At 48.9% G+C, this 13754-nt stretch overlaps 1 protein-coding gene across 1 annotated transcript; it reads left to right on the forward strand.

Annotated features, from left to right (window-relative positions):
• Positions 1–418: 418 nt before the first annotated feature.
• On the forward strand, positions 419–13389 carry SUPT16H (SPT16 homolog, facilitates chromatin remodeling subunit). The gene is given in 16 exon segments (XM_068668328.1): positions 419–565; positions 650–762; positions 1540–1605; positions 2360–2455; positions 2541–2656; positions 2723–2876; positions 4210–4337; positions 4426–4561; positions 4642–4768; positions 6168–6286; positions 6363–6488; positions 8962–9074; positions 9178–9188; positions 9191–9252; positions 12290–12459; positions 13229–13389. Coding segments are annotated over 16 exon segments (1737 nt in total). The 5' UTR covers positions 419–498; the 3' UTR covers positions 13362–13389.
• The last annotated feature ends 365 nt before the right edge of the window (positions 13390–13754 follow it).

The raw sequence follows: 13754 nt of genomic DNA on the forward strand, positions 1-13754 counted from the left end.
GTTTTGGGGGATGTTTTTGGGGCATTTTGGGGAAATTTTTGGGGACCTTTTTATGGGATTTTGGGGACCTTTTGGGGACCTTTTCATGAACTTTTGGGGACCTTTTGGGAAACATTTTACGAAATTTTGGGGACCTTTTTATGAAGTTTTGGGGACCTTTTTATGAAGTTTTGGGGACCTTTTCATGAACTTTTGGGGACCTTTTTTTTGAAATTTTGGGGACCTTTTGGGGACCTCTTTATGAAATTTTGGGGATTTTTTGGGACCTTTTCATGAACATTTGGGGACCTTATTATGGAATTTTGGGACCTTTTTATGGAATTTTTGGGACCTTTTTATGAACTTTCGGGGCCCTTTTGGGGAACATTTTATGAACTTTTGGGGACCTTTCTATGAAATTCAGGGGAAATTTTGGGGACCTTTTTATGAACTTCTGGGGCCGTTTTGGGGATATTTTGGGGACATTTTGGGGACATTTCGGTGCCCTCCAGCTTCGCCATGGGCATCGAGTTCCGCGAGGGCTCCCTGGTCATCAACAGCAAGAACCAGCAGCGCCTGAAGAAGGGTGAGCCCCAAATCCTCGCCCATCTCCCCCAAATTTTGGGGGGGCTCCCCGGGATTCCCAAAATTTTTTGGGGTTTTATTCCAGGCATGGTGTTCAGCATCAACGTGGGCTTTTCGGAGCTGGCCAACAAGGAGGGCAAGAAGCCGGAGGAGCGCACCTACGCCATCTTCATCGGGGACACCGTGCTGGTGGACGAGGTGGGGTTTTGGGGGGGTTTTGGGGGGTTTTTGGGGGTTTTTGGGGGGTTTTGGGGACGTCTGCTCATCTTCATCTTCTTCTCTTCCTCCTCTTCTTCCTCCTTCTCCTTCTGCTCATCTTCCTCCTCCTCCTTCTTTTTCTTCTTTTCTTTTTCTTTTTTCTTCTTTTTTCTTCTTTTTTCTTCTTTTTTCTTCTTTTTTCTTCTTTTTTCTTCTTTTTTTCTTTTCTTTGTTTTTTCTTTTGTTTTTTCCTCTTCGTTTTTTTTCTTCGTTTTTTCTTTTTTTCTTTTTTCTTTTTTCCTTTTTTTTCTTTTTTCTTTTTTCTTTTTTCTTTTTCCTTTTTTTTCTTTTTTCTTTTTTTCTTTTTTTCTTTTTTTTTCTTTTTTTTCTTTTCTTTCTTTTTTTTTCTTTTGTCTTTTTTCTTTTTTCTTTTCTTTTTTTCCTTTCTTTTTTTCTTTCTTTTTTTCTTTTTTCTTTTTTTCTTTTTTTCTTTTTTTTTCTTTTTTCTTTTTTCTTTTTTTCTTTTTTTCTTTTTTTCTTTTTTCTTTTTTTCTTTTCTTTTCTTTTTTCTTTTTTCTTTTTTCTTTTTTCTTTTTCTTTTTTCTTTTTTCTTTTTTCTTTTTTCTTTTTTTCTTTTCTTTTTTTCTTTTTTTTTCTTTTTTTCTTTTTTCTTTCTTTTTTTCTTTTTTCTTTTTTTCTTCTTTTCTTCTTTTCTTCTCCTTCTTTTTCTTTTCTTCTTTCTTCTTCTCCTCCTCCTCCTCCTCTTCCTCCCCGCAGGACGGCCCCGCCATCATCCTCACCGCCGTCAAGAAGAAGGTCAAGAACGTCGGCATCTTCCTCAAGGTGATACACGGGGGATGTTTTGGGGGCAAAACCTCTTTTTTCAGCCTCTTTTGGGCAAAATTCACATGTTTCTGACATGGTTTGGGCAAAACTGCTGCTTTTTTTGATGCGATTTGGGCAAAATTAGTTTTTCCGACATAATATTGGCTTTTTTCACGCTCAATTTGGGCAAAATTCACGTTTTTCTGATGTAATTTGGGCGAAATTGGTTCTTCTTTGACGTGATTTGGGCAAAATTGGCTCTTTTTTGACGCAGTTTGAGCAAAAATTGCGTTTTTTTTTTTTTTATGCAGTTTGGGCAAAATTCACATTTTTCTGACGTGATTTGAGCAAAATTGGCTCTTCTTTGACATGATTTGGGTAAAATTCGCATTTTTCTGACACGACTTGGGCAAAATTGGCTCTTTTTTGACACGCTTTGGGCAAACTTGGCTCTTTTCCAACGTGATTTGGGCAAAATTGGCATTTTCCTGATGTGATTTGGGCAAAACTGGCTCTTTTCCAATGCGGTTTGGGCAAAATTGATGTTTTTGTGACATGATTTGGGCCAAGTTGACTTTTTTGTGCTCGATTTTGGGCAACATTGATTGTTTTTATGCTCAGTTTGGCAAAATTGACGTTTTCCTGGCCCGATTTGGGAAAAATCGCGTTTTTTCAACGTGGTTTGGGCAAAATCGTTTTTTTACTGCCCCGTTTGGGCAAAACTGTCTCCTTTTTCAATAATTTGTGTCGAAAACGCCTGTTTTTCCCCCAGAACGAGGACGAGGAGGAGGAGGAAGAGGAGAAGGACGAAGCCGAAGACCTCTTGGGGCGCAGCTCCCGGGCGGCGCTGCTGACGGAGCGGACGCGGGTGAGCCGTGCGGGCTGCGATTTTTTTGGGGTAAAAAACGGGGAAATCGGGTCCTCCACGCCCTTTTTTTTTTGGTGTCCTCCAGAACGAGCTGACGGCGGAGGAGAAGCGCCGGGCCCACCAGAAGGAGTTGGCCGCCCAACTCAACGAAGAAGCCCGCCGCCGCCTGACCGAGCAGAAGGGCGAGCAGCAGATCCAAAAGTGAGCCTTTTTTCCCCCTTTTTTTAACCAAAATCACCTCTTTTTGACCCAATTCCTTCCCCTCAGAGCCCGGAAGTCCAACATCTCCTACAAGAACCCGGCGCTGATGCCCAAGGAGCCCCACATCCGCGAGATGAAGATCTACATCGACAAGAAGTACGAGACCGTCATCATGCCCGTCTTCGGCATCGCCACCCCCTTCCACATCGCCACCATCAAGGTGGGGTTTTGGGGCGTTTTTGGGGCGTTTTTGGGGCGTTTTTGGGCGTTTTGGGGCGTTTTGGGACACCTCGGGGCGCCCCGAGTCTTACAAAGTGGCCAAGGGTTCGTCCAGGGTTGGAGAAGCTCAAGGTTGGGTTTTGGGTGGAGAAATGTTGGGTTTTTGGGGTTGGAGAACCTCAAAATTGGGTTTTATGGTGAAGAAGCAATGAGTTTTGGGAAGAAAAACCTCAACTTTGGGTTGTAGGGTGGAAAATGTTGAGGTTTGGGGTGGAGAAACGTTGGGTTTTGGGGTTGGAGAACCTCAATGTTGGGTTTATGGTGAAGAAACGTTGAGTTTTGGGGTGAAAAACCTCAACTTTGGGTTGTAGGGTGGAGAAATGTTGAGGTTTGGGGTGAAAAACCTCAATTTTGGGTTGTAGGGTGGAAAATGTTGAGGTTTGGGGTGGAGAAACGTTGGGTTTTGGGGTGAAGAACATCAAGGTTGGTTTTGGGGTTGGAGAACCTCAACGTTGGGTTTTGGGTGGAAAATGTTGAATTTGGGGGTTTGAAGAACCTCAACGTTGACTTTTGGGGTGGAAAATGTTGAATTTTGGGGTGGAAAACATTGTGTTTGGGGTTTGGAGAACCTCAACGTTGACTTTTAGGCTGGAAAATATTGGGTTTTGGGGTGGAAAACGTTGAGTTTTGGGGTTTGGAGAACCTCAACGTTGAGGTTGAGGTTCTTCAAACCCAAAACTCAACATTTTCCACCCCAAAAGTCAACGTTGAGGTTCTTCAAACCCAAACCTTGACTTTGGGGTGGAAAACGTTGAGTTTTGGATTTGGAGAACCTCAACGTTGGGTTTTGGGGTGGAAAACGTTGAGTTTGGGGTTTGGAGAACCTCAACATTGGGTTTTGGGGTGGAAAACATTGAGTTTTGGGGTTGGAGAACCTAAATTTTGGGTTTTAGGATGGGAAAACGTTGAGTTTGGGGTTGGAGAACCTCAACGTTGGGTTTTGGGCTGGAAAATGTTGGGTTTTGGGGTGGAAAACATTGGGTTTTGGGGTTTGAAGAACCTCAATGTTGACTTTTGGGGTTGGAGAACCTCAACATTGACTTTTGGGGTGGAAAAACGTTGAATTTGGGGGTTGGAGAACCTAAATTTTGGGTTTTAGGATGGGAAAACGTTGAGTTTGGGGTTTGGAGAACCTCAACGTTGCGTTTTGGGCTGAAATTCGAGGGATTTACCGCCGCGCGGCGCCGTTTTTTCGGCTGGTGGCAGCCCAAAACTAGCAAAACTCGTCCCGCCACACCTCCGTTTTGGGCTAAAACCTCCTCTTTTCGGTTCAGAACATCAGCATGTCGGTGGAAGGCGACTACACCTACCTCCGCATCAACTTCTACTGCCCCGGCAGCGCGTTGGGGCGCAACGAGGGCAACATCTTCCCCAACCCCGAGGCCACCTTCGTCAAGGAGATGTGAGGACGAATTTTGGGGACATTTTGGGAATTTTGGGGATGATTTTTTGGGGATGATGATTTTTTGGGGGTGACCACGTGGTTGTAGAACCTACAGGGCGTCCAACATGAAGACGCCGGGCGAGCAGACGGTGCCGGCGCTCAACCTCCAAAACGCCTTCCGAATTATCAAGGAGGTCCAAAAACGCTACAAAACCCGCGAGGCCGAGGAGAAGGAGAAGGAGGTGACCCCCCCGGATGTCCCCGAGCACCCATGGGTGTCACCACCCTGCTGGTGTCACCCATGGGTGGTCTTGGTGTCCAGGGGATCGTCAAGCAAGACTCGTTGGTCATCAACCTCAACCGAAGCAACCCCAAATTGAAGGACCTCTACATCCGGCCAAATATCGCCCAAAAAAGGATGCAGGGGTCCTTGGAGGCGCACGTCAACGGTAAGGGGATGAGGATGATGATGATGATGGTGGTGGTGGTGAGGGTGGTGGTGGTGAGGATGATGATGGTGATGATTGTGATGGTGAGGATGATGATGGTGATGGTGAGGATGAAGATGAGGATGGTGAGGACGATGGTGAGGATGATGGTGATGAAGGTGAGGATGGTGATGGTGGTGATGGTGGTGATGATGATGAAGATGATGAAGATGGTGAGGATGATGATGAAGATGGTGATGATGATGGTGAGGATGATGATGAGGAGGAGGATGATGATGATGGTGATGGTGAGGGTGATGATGAAGATGATGATGAGGATGAAGATGAAGGTGAGGATGATGAACATGAAGATGATGATGATGACGATGATGATGGTGGTGAGGGTGATGAAGGTGAGGATGATGGTGAGGATGATGAAGAAGATGATGGTGAGGATGATGGTGAGGGTGATGATGATGAAGGTGAGGATGATGATGATGATGATGAAGATGATGATGGTGAGGATGGTGATGGTGAGGAGGATGATGAAGGTGAGGATGGTGATGGTGAGGATGGTGATGGTGAGGGTGATGATGAGGATGAAGATGAAGGTGAGGATGATGATGAAGGTGAGGATGGTGATGATGAAGGTGAGGATGAAGATGATGAAGATGGTGATGATGGTGAGGATGATGGTGCTGATGAGGATGATGATGGTGAGGATGATGATGATGCTGAGGATGATGATGAAGGTGAGGATGGTGATGATGGTGAGGATGATGATGAAGATGAAGATGGTGAGGATGGTGATGGTGAGGATGGTGATGAAGATGATGATGAGGTGAAGATGAAGGTGAGGATGATGAAGATGAAGATGATGATGATGGTGAGGATGATGATGATGAAGATGGTGAGCATGGTGATGATGGTGATGAAGATGAAGGTGAGGATGATGATGAAGATGAAGGTGAGGATGATGATGAAGATGAAGGTGAGGATGATGATGAAGATGATGATGGTGATGATGGTGAGGAGGATGATGATGATGATGATGATGAGGATGATGGTGATGATGAGGGTGATGAGGGTGATGATGACGATGATGACGATGATGGTGAGGATGATGAAGATGGTGAGGATGGTGATGAAGATGGTGAGGATGGTGATGACGATGACGATGATGATGATGATGATGACGATGATGATGATGATGAAGATGAAGGTGAGGATGATGGTGAGGATGATGGTGATGACGATGATGTTTATGATGATGTTGATGATGATGATGAAGATGGTGATTTAAGGTGAGATGATGATGATGATTGTGAGGGTGATGACGATGATGACGATGATGGTGATGATGATGAAGATGATGAAGATGAAGGTGATGATGATGATGATGATGCTGTCCCCCCCGTAGGCTTCCGCTTCACCTCGGTGCGCGGGGACAAGGTGGACATCCTCTACAACAACATCAAGCACGCCGTCTTCCAGCCCTGCGACGGCGAGATGATCATCGTGCTCCACTTCCACCTCAAGGTCCCTCCTCCCTCCCTTCCTCCCCTCCTCATTTTGGGGCCAAAAAACCTCAATTTTGGTTCATTTCGGGTCGTAGAACGCGATAATGTTCGGCAAGAAGCGCCACACCGACGTCCAGTTCTACACGGAGGTGGGCGAGATCACCACCGACCTGGGCAAGCACCAGCACATGCACGACCGGGATGACCTCTACGCCGAGCAGGTGGGGTTTTTGGGGTTATTTCGGGGTTTTTGGGGTCTTGGGGTGGGGTTGGAGGTTCACATGGAGGTGTTTTGGGGTCTCGGGGGGGTTTTGAGGGATTTAGAGGGGTGTTTGAGGGGTTATTGGAGGGGTTTGGGAGTTTCGAGAAGGTCTTGGAGGTTCTTCAAGACGTATTTTGGGGTTTTGGGGTGGTTTTGAGGGTTTTTGGGAGGTGTTTTGGGGTCTCGGGGTGGGGTTGGAGGTTCTCCAGGAGGTGTTTTGGGGTCTCGGGGGGTTTTGAGGGATTTTGGGGGGTGTTTTTGTGGTTATTAGGAGGGGTTTGGGAGTTTCGAGAAGGTCTTGGAGGTTCTTCAAGACATATTTTGGGGTTTTGGGGTGGTTTTGATGGTTTTTGGGAGGTGTTTTGGGGTCTCGGGGTGGGGTTGGTGGTTCTCCAGGAGGTGTTTTGGGGTCTCGGGGGGGTTTTGAGGGATTTTGGGGGGTGTTTTCAGGGTTATTGGGAGGGGTTTGGGAGTTTTGAGAAGGTCTTGGAGGTTCTCCAGGAGGTGTTTTGGGGTTTCGGGGTGTTTTTTTGGGGTTTTGGGGTGGTTTTGAGGGGTTTTTGGAGGTGTTTTGGGGTCTCAGGGTGGTGTTTTGGGATTTCAGAGTGGTTTGAGGGTTTTGGGGACGTATTTTGGGGTTTTCAGTGGTGTTTTGGGGTCTCGGGGTGGGGTTGGAGGTTCGCCAGGAGTGTTTTGGGGTTTCGGGGTGGTTTTGAGGGGTTTTGGGGGGTGTTTTCAGGGTTATTGGGAGGTGTTTTGGGGTCTCGAGAAGGTCTTGAAGGTTCTTCAAGACATATTTTGGGGTTTTGGGGTGGTTTTGAGGGTTTTGGGAGGTGTTTTGGGGTCTCGGGGTGGGGTTGGAGGTTCGCAAGGAGGTGTTTTGGGGTTTCGGAGAGGTTTTTGGGGGTTTTGGGGTGGTTTGAGGGCTTTTGGGTAGTGTTTTGGGTTCTTGGGTTGCGATTGGAGGTTCTTCAGGACGTGTTTTGGGGTCTCGGGGCGGTTTGGAGGGTTTTTGGGAGGTGTTTTGGGTTCTGGGGATGGTATTTGGGGTTCTTCAGTGGTGTTTTTGGGGTTTCGGGGTGGTTTTGAGGGTTTTTCAGAGGTGTTTTGGGTTCTTGGGGTGGTTTTGAGGTTCTTGGGGGCATTTTGGGGAGTTCTTGTGCTTTTGGGTCTTCTAGTGGTGGTTTTTGAGGGTTCTTGGCATGGTTTTTGGGGTTCTTGAGGTATTTTTGGGTCTCCTGGTGGTGTTTTTGAGGTTCTTGGGGCGTTTTGTTGAGTTCCTGGGGTATTTTGGGGGTATTTTTGGGTCTCCCGGTGGTGTTTTTGGGGTTCTTGGGCCATTTTGGGGAGTTCTTGGGGGTAGTGTTTTGGGTCTCCTGGTGGTGGTTTTGAGGTTCTTGGGGTATTTTTGGGTTCTGGTGGTGGTTTTTTGGGTTCTTGGGGTGGTTTTTGGGGTTCTGGTGGTGGTTTTGAGGTTCTTTGGGTGTTTCTGGGTCTTCTTGGGGTGATTTTGGGGTTCTTGGGGTATTTTTGGATCTTCTGGTGGTGTTTTTGGGGTTCTGGTGATGGTTTTGAGGTTCTTGGGGCGTTTTGGAGAGTTCCTGGGGTATTTTTGGGGTGTTTTTGGTCTTCTGGTGGTGTTTTTGGGGTTCTTGCAGCATTTTGGAGAGTTCTTGGGGTATTTTGGGGTCTTCTGGTGGTGTTTTTGGGGTTCTTGGGATGTTTTTTTGGGGTTCTGGTGGTGTTTTTTGGGTTCTGGTGGTGGTTTTGAGGTTCTTGGGGTGTTTTTGGGTCTTCTAGTGGTGGTTTTTGATGGTTCTTGGCATGGTTTTTGAGGTTCTTGGGGTGTTTTGGGGGTTCTTGGGGCATTTTGGGTCTTCTGGTGGTGTTTTTTGGTCTTCTAGTGGTGGTTTTGAGGTTCTTGGGGCGTTTTGGCTAGTTCTTGGGGAATTTTGGGGTCTCCTGGTGGTGGTTTTTGGGTCCTGGTGGTGGTTTTGAGGTTCTTGGCATGGTTTTGAAGTTTTTGGAGAGTTTTGGGGTCTTCTGGTGGTGGTTTTTGGGTTCTTGGGGTGTTTTTTTTGGGTTCTTGGGGGGTTTTGGGGTCTCCTGATGGCGTTTCTGGGTCTTCTTGGGGTGGTTTTTGAGGGTTCTTGGAGTGGCTTTTGGGGTTCTTGGGGTGGTTTTTTGGGTTCTTGGGGTGGTTTTTGATTTTTTTTGGGGTGTTTTGGGGTCTCCTGGTGGTGTTTTTTTGGGTTCTTGGGTATTTTTGGGTCTTCTGGTGGCGTTTTTGGGTCTCCTGGTGGTGTTTCTTGGGTTCTGGTGGTGGTTTTGAGGTTCCTGGGGCATTTTGGGGGTATTTTTGGATCTCCCGGTGGTCATTTTGGGCTCGGGGTCTTAATTTTGGGGCCTTTTAACCCCCCGCGTCCCCCCAGATGGAGCGGGAGATGCGCCACAAGCTGAAGACGGCCTTCAAGAACTTCATCGAGAAGGTGGAGGCGCTCACCAAGGAGGAGCTGGAATTCGAGGTCCCCTTCCGAGAATTGGGGTGAGTTTGGGGTCTTTGAGGTTGGGAGACCCCAAAATACCTCTTTTTTCCCCCAAAAAAACACGCTTTGACCCCCCCCGAGACCACCCCGTATCTCCTCCAGGTTCAACGGCGCGCCTACCGCAGCACCTGCCTCCTGCAGCCCACCAGCAGCGCCCTGGTCAACTGCACGGAATGGGTGAGGTGGAGGGGGTTTTGGGCAAAATCAAGGGGTTTTGGGCAAAAGCAAGACTCGTTGGGGCAAAGGCAAGAGTTTTGAGGGCAGAAGCAAGGGGTTTTTTGGGTCAAATCAAGAGTTTTGAGGACAGAAGCAAGGGGTTTTGGGCAAACCCAAGAGGTTTGGGGCCAAAACGAAGAGTTTTGGGGCCAAAACAAACAGTTTTGAGGCCAAAACGAAGAGTTTTTGGCCAGAACCAAGAGTTTTGAAGCCCAAGCCAAGGGCTTTTGGGCCAAAACCAAGAGATTTTGGCCAAAATGAAGAGTTTTAGCCCAAACCAAGAGTTTTTTTTGGCCAAAATGAGGAGTTTTGAGGCCAATACCAAGGGTTTTGAGGCCTGAACCAAGAGTTTTTGGCCCAAGACCAAGGGTTTTTGGGCAAAACCAAGAGTTTTGAGGCCAATACCAAGGGGTTTTGGGCCAAAACCAAGAGCTTTTGGCCAAAATGAAGAGTTTAAGCCCAAACCAAGAGGTTTTTTGGTCAAAACGAGGAGTTTTGGGGCCAATACCAAGGGTTTTTGGGCCAGAAGCAAGGGTTTTGAGGCCCAAACCAAGAGTTTTGGCCCAAGACCAAGGGTTTTTGGGCAAAACCAAGCGTTTTGAGGCCAAAACCAGGAGCTTTTGGGCCAAAATCAAGGGTTTTGAGGACCAAACCAAGAGTTGTTGGCCCAAAGCAAGTGTTTTTGGTCCCAAACCAAGAGCTTTTGAGCCAAAACGAAGGGTTTTGAGGCCTGAACCAAGCGTTTTTGGGCCTAAACCAAGCGTTTTTTGGGCCCAACCCAAGCGTTTTTGGCCAAACCCAAGCGTTTTTGGGCCCAAATCAAGGGTTTTAAGGCCAAAATCAAGGGTTTTGAGGACCAAACCAAGAGTTTTGGGCCAAAACGAAGAGTTTTGAGGCCTGAACCAAGCGTTTTCGGGCCAAACCCAAGAGCTTTTGGGCCAAACCAAGAGCTTTTGAGCCAAAATGAAGAGTTTTGAGGCCTGAACCAAGCGTTTTCGGGCCAAACCCAAGCGTTTTGGGCCCAACCTAAGCGTTTTTGGGCCAAACCAAGAGCTTTTGAGCCAAAACGAAGGGTTTTGAGGCCAGAACCAAGGCTTTTGAGGCCAAAACAAAGAGTTTTGGGGCAAAACAAAGAAGTTTTTGGTCCCAAACCAAGAGCTTTTGAGCCAAAACAAAGGGTTTTGAGGACCAAACCAAGAGCTTTTGGGCCAAAACGAAGGGTTTTGAGCCCAAACCAAGCGTTTTTGGGGAAACCCAAGTATTTTTGGGCCCAAACCCGAGCGTTTTTGGGCCAAACCCAAGCGTTTTTGGCCCCAAATCAAGGGTTTTGAGGACCAAACCAAGCGTTTTTGGGCCAAAACAAAGGGTTTTGAGCCCAAACCAAGCGTTTTGGGGGAAACCCAAGCGTCTTTTGGCCCAAACCCAGCGTTTTTGGGCCAAACCCAAGCGTTTTGGGCCAAACCCAAGTGTTTTTGGGCCCAAACCAAGGGTTTTAAAGGCCAAAATCAAGAGTTTTTGGGCCAAACCAAGAGCTTTTGGGCCAAAACGAAGGGTTTTGAGCCCAAACCAAGCGTTTTGGGGGAAACCCAAGTATTTTTGGGCCCAAACCCGAGCGTTTCGGGTCCCCTTCTCCTCCCCCCCAGCCCCCCTTCGTGGTGACGCTGGACGAGGTGGAGCTGATCCACTTTGAGCGGGTGCAGTTCCACCTGAAGAACTTCGACATGGTCCAAACTGGGCCCAAACTGGGACTTTTGAGGCCAAAACCAAGAGCTTTTGGGTCAAAACCAGGAGTTTTAAGGACCAAATCAAGGGTTTTGAGGCCAAAATCAAGGGTTTTTGGTCGCAAACCAAGAGTTTTTGGGCCAAACCAAGAGCTTTTGGGCCAAAACGAAGGGTTTTGAGCCTGAACCAAGTGTTTTTTGGCCAAACCCAAGCTTTTTTGGGGAAACCAAGCGTTTTTGGGCCAGGACCAAGTGTTTCTGGGTTCAACCCAAGCGTTTTGGGCCAAACCCAAGCGTTTTTGGGCCCAAATCAAGGGTTTTGAGGCCAAAATCAAGGGTTTTTGAGGACCAAACCAAGCGTTTTTGGCCAAAACAAAGGGTTTTGAGCCCGAACCAAGCGTTTTTGGGGGAAACCCAAGCATTTTTGGCCAAACCCAAGCGTTTCTGGGCCCAACCCAAGAGCTTTTGGGCCAAACCCAAGCGTTTTTTGGGCCAAACCAAGAGCTTTTGGGTCAAAACAAAGGGTTTTGAGCCAAAACGAAGAGGTTTTTGCCCAAACCCAGCGTTTTTGGGCCCAAACTGAGCGTTTTCGGGTCCCCTTCTCCCCCCAGCCCCCCTTCGTGGTGACGCTGGACGAGGTGGAGCTGATCCACTTTGAGCGGGTGCAGTTCCACCTGAAGAACTTCGACATGGTCCAAACTGGGCCCAAACTGGGACTTTTGAGGCCAAAACCAAGAGCTTTTGGGTCAAAACCAGGAGTTTTAAGGACCAAATCAAGGGTTTTGAGGCCAAAATCAAGGGTTTTGAGGACCAAACCAAGAGTTTTTGGGCCAAACCAAGAGCTTTTGGGCCAAAACGAAGGTTTTGAGCCTGAACCAAGTGTTTTTTGGCCAAACCAAGCTTTTTTGGGGAAACCCAAGCGTTTTTGGGCCAGGACCAAGTGTTTCTGGGTTCAACCCAAGCGTTTTGGCCAAACCCAAGCGTTTTTGGGCCCAAATCAAGGGTTTTGAGGACCAAACCAAGCGTTTTTGGGCCAAAACAAAGGGTTTTGAGCCCGAACCAAGCGTTTTTGGGGGAAACCCAAGCATTTTTGGCCAAACCCAAGCGTTTCTGGGCCAACCCAAGAGCTTTTGGGCCAAACCCAAGCGTTTTTGGGCCAAACCAAGAGCTTTGGGTCAAAACAAAGGGTTTTGAGCCAAAACGAAGAGTTTTTTGCCCAAACCCAGCGTTTTTGGGCCCAAACTGAGCGTTTTCGGGTCCCCTTCTCCCTCCCCCAGCCCCCCTTCGTGGTGACGCTGGACGAGGTGGAGCTGATCCACTTCGAGCGGGTGCAGTTCCACCTGAAGAACTTCGACATGGTCATCGTCTACAAGGACTACAGCAAGAAGGTCACCATGATCAACGCCATCCCCGTCGCCTCCCTCGACCCCATCAAGGAGTGGCTCAAGTGAGGCTCCCCCCAGCTCCTTCCTCTTCCTCTTCCTCCTCTTCCTCTTCCTCCTCTTCTTTCTTCCTTCTCTTCCTCTTCCTCCTCCTCTTCTTTCTTTTCTCCTCTTCCCCCTCTTCCCCCTCTTCCCCCTCTTCCCCCTCTTCCCCCTCTTCCCCCTCTTCCCCCCCTTCCCCCCCTTCCCCCTCTTCCCCCCCTTCCCCCTCTTCCCCTTCCCCCTCTTCCCCTTCCCCCTCTTCCCCTTCCCCCTCTTCCCCTTCCCCCTCTTCCCTTCCCCCTCTTCCCCCTTCCCCCTCTTCCTCCTCGTCTTTCTTCCTTCTCGTCTTTCTTCCTCCTCTTCCTTTTCATCCTCCTCTTCTTTCGTCCTCCTCTTCTTTCGTCCTCCTCTTCCTCCTCGTCCTCCTTCCTCCTGGTCTCTTCCTCCTTTTCCTCTTCCTCCTCCTCCTCCTCCTCTTCTTCCTCCTTCCTCCTTCCTCCTTCCTCCTTCTCGTCCTTCCTCCTTCCTCCTCTCCCTCCTCCTCCTCCTGGTCTCTTCCTCCTCCTCCTCCTTTTCCTCTTCCTCCTCCTCCTGGTCTCTTCCTCCTCCTCCTCCCTTCTCCTCCTCCTCCTGGTCTCCTCCTCCTTCTTCTACTCCTGGTCTCCTCCTCCTTCTTCTACTCCTGGTCTCCTTCTCCTTCCTCCTCTCCTCCTTCCTCCTTCCTCCTCTTCCTCCTCCTCCTCTTCCTCCTCCCCCTCCTCCTCTCCTCACCCTCCTCCCGTCCTCTCCCAGCTCCTGCGACCTCAAGTACACGGAGGGCGTCCAGTCCCTCAACTGGACCAAGATCATGAAGACCATCGTGGACGACCCCGAGGGCTTCTTCGAGCAGGGCGGGTGGTCCTTCCTGGAGCCCGAGGGGAGGTGAGGAGCTCCGGGGTGATTTGGGGTCCTCCGGGTGATTTGGGGTCCTCCCGGGGCGGTTTTGGATCTCCTGGGGCAATTTGGGGTCTTCTGGGGGTGGTTGAGGTCCTCCAGGGGCAACTGGGGGACTCCTGGGGCAGTTTTGGACGTCCTGGGGGCATTTTTGGACCTCCTGGGGTAGTTGAGGTCCTCCCAGGGGCATTTTTGGACTTTCAGGGGCAGTTTTGGACCTCTTGGGGGCAGTTTTGGACCTCCTGGGGTAGTTCAGGTCTTCCTGGGGGCATTTTTGGTCCTCCTGGGGGCAGTTTTGGACCTCCTGGGGTAGTTGAGGTCCTTCCAGGGCAGTTTTGGTCCTCCTGAGGGCAATTGAAGTCCTCCTGGGGGCATTTTTGGCCCT

The sequence above is a fragment of the Anas acuta genome, unplaced genomic scaffold (assembly GCF_963932015.1).
Source record: "Anas acuta unplaced genomic scaffold, bAnaAcu1.1 SCAFFOLD_422, whole genome shotgun sequence".
Classification (NCBI taxonomy): Eukaryota; Metazoa; Chordata; class Aves; order Anseriformes; family Anatidae; genus Anas; species Anas acuta.